This window comes from Rhincodon typus, chromosome 43 (assembly GCF_021869965.1).
Source record: "Rhincodon typus isolate 14 chromosome 43, sRhiTyp1.1, whole genome shotgun sequence".
Taxonomy (NCBI): domain Eukaryota; kingdom Metazoa; phylum Chordata; class Chondrichthyes; order Orectolobiformes; family Rhincodontidae; genus Rhincodon; species Rhincodon typus.
In genome coordinates, this window is record NC_063374.1 from 8,161,926 (window position 1) to 8,163,098 (window position 1,173).

The following is a 1,173-nucleotide window of genomic DNA, read 5'->3' on the forward strand; positions in this document are numbered from 1 at the left end:
AGTTTGTACATTCTCTCCTTGTGTGTGTGGGTTTTCTCCGGGTGCTCCGGTCAGTCCAAAGATGTGCAGGTTAGGATGGACTGGCCGTGCTAAATTGACCAGGGATGTACAGGCTAGGTGGATTAGCTGAGAGAAATGCAGGGTTACAGGGATAGAGTGGGGGGGGGGACTCTGGGTTGGATATTTTTCAGAGGGTTGGTGTGGACTCAATGGGCCAAATGGCCTGCTTCCATACTGTAGGAATTCTGTGAAGGTTATGACAGGACCAAATGGTTCAAAAGTGTTTTTAAAGTCATATTTCAAAAGCATTTAAGAATGGTTTGGTGATCAATCATACAAAAGGATAGGGGGAAGATTTTCACTGGTGCTCTGCGCTTGTCCCCAGGGTGAGGACCTTTATTGTGGGGCGATGAGCTTGAGGGGTAAGAGTTCGTGTGAAGGACCACTTCCGGCAAGGAGCCGCCATGAAGCTCCTGACCCACAACTTGCTGAGCTCGCATGTGCGAGGGGTGACCCGCGGCTTCCCGCTGCTACTAAGGGTGAGTGAGGGCCTCCCGGTATCGGGAGAGGGCCTGGACCAAAGGAGGGAGGGCGGGCGGACGGACTGAGCCTGAGGCTGGCAGCGCCTGCAGCCGGATGCCATAGTAACCGACAAGGGACCTCGTCTGCCTTAGAGGGTGCAGCCTAGCTCCTCCTGTGGCTCGGAGGGTGAATTACATCGTGGGGGCATAGGATGTAGCCCGGCGCCCCCTGTGGCTGGGAAGGTTAATTACAGCATGGGGGAGCCTGGAGGGTGCAGCTAAGTGCCTGCAGACTCAGGAAGCATGTCAGTGCCCCCTGTAGCTCGGATGGTGAATTACACACCGGTGCGGAAGGATAATCTCAGTGCTCCCTGTGGTTGGGAGGGTGAATTACACCCTGTGGCCGTGGGAGGGTGAGTTGCAGCAAGGGGCAGAGGTGGTGTCTCGGTGCCCACATGTGACCAGGAGGGCGAATTGCACTCTGGTTCATAGTGAGGGTTCCAGCGCCGCCTGTGGCTGGGAGGGTGAATTATGTCATGGGAAATGGTTGACGATCTCATTGACCCCTGTGGCAGAGTGGGTGAATTACACCAGGGACAAGGTGGGCGTCCCTGCGCCCCCTGTGGCCGGGAGGCTGAATTACACACGGGGC

At 56.3% G+C, this 1,173-nt stretch overlaps 1 protein-coding gene across 1 annotated transcript in view; it reads left to right on the forward strand.

Moving 5' to 3' along the window:
* Window positions 1–409: 409 nt before the first annotated feature.
* trmt112 (tRNA methyltransferase activator subunit 11-2) overlaps window positions 410–1,173 on the forward strand; it is a 5,447-nt gene continuing 4,683 nt past the window's right edge. Inside the window, exon 1 of the mRNA XM_020536272.2 lies at window positions 410–539. Coding sequence (XP_020391861.2) covers window positions 465–539 — 75 coding nt within the window. The 5' untranslated portion in view covers window positions 410–464. The remainder of the gene's footprint in view (window positions 540–1,173) is intronic.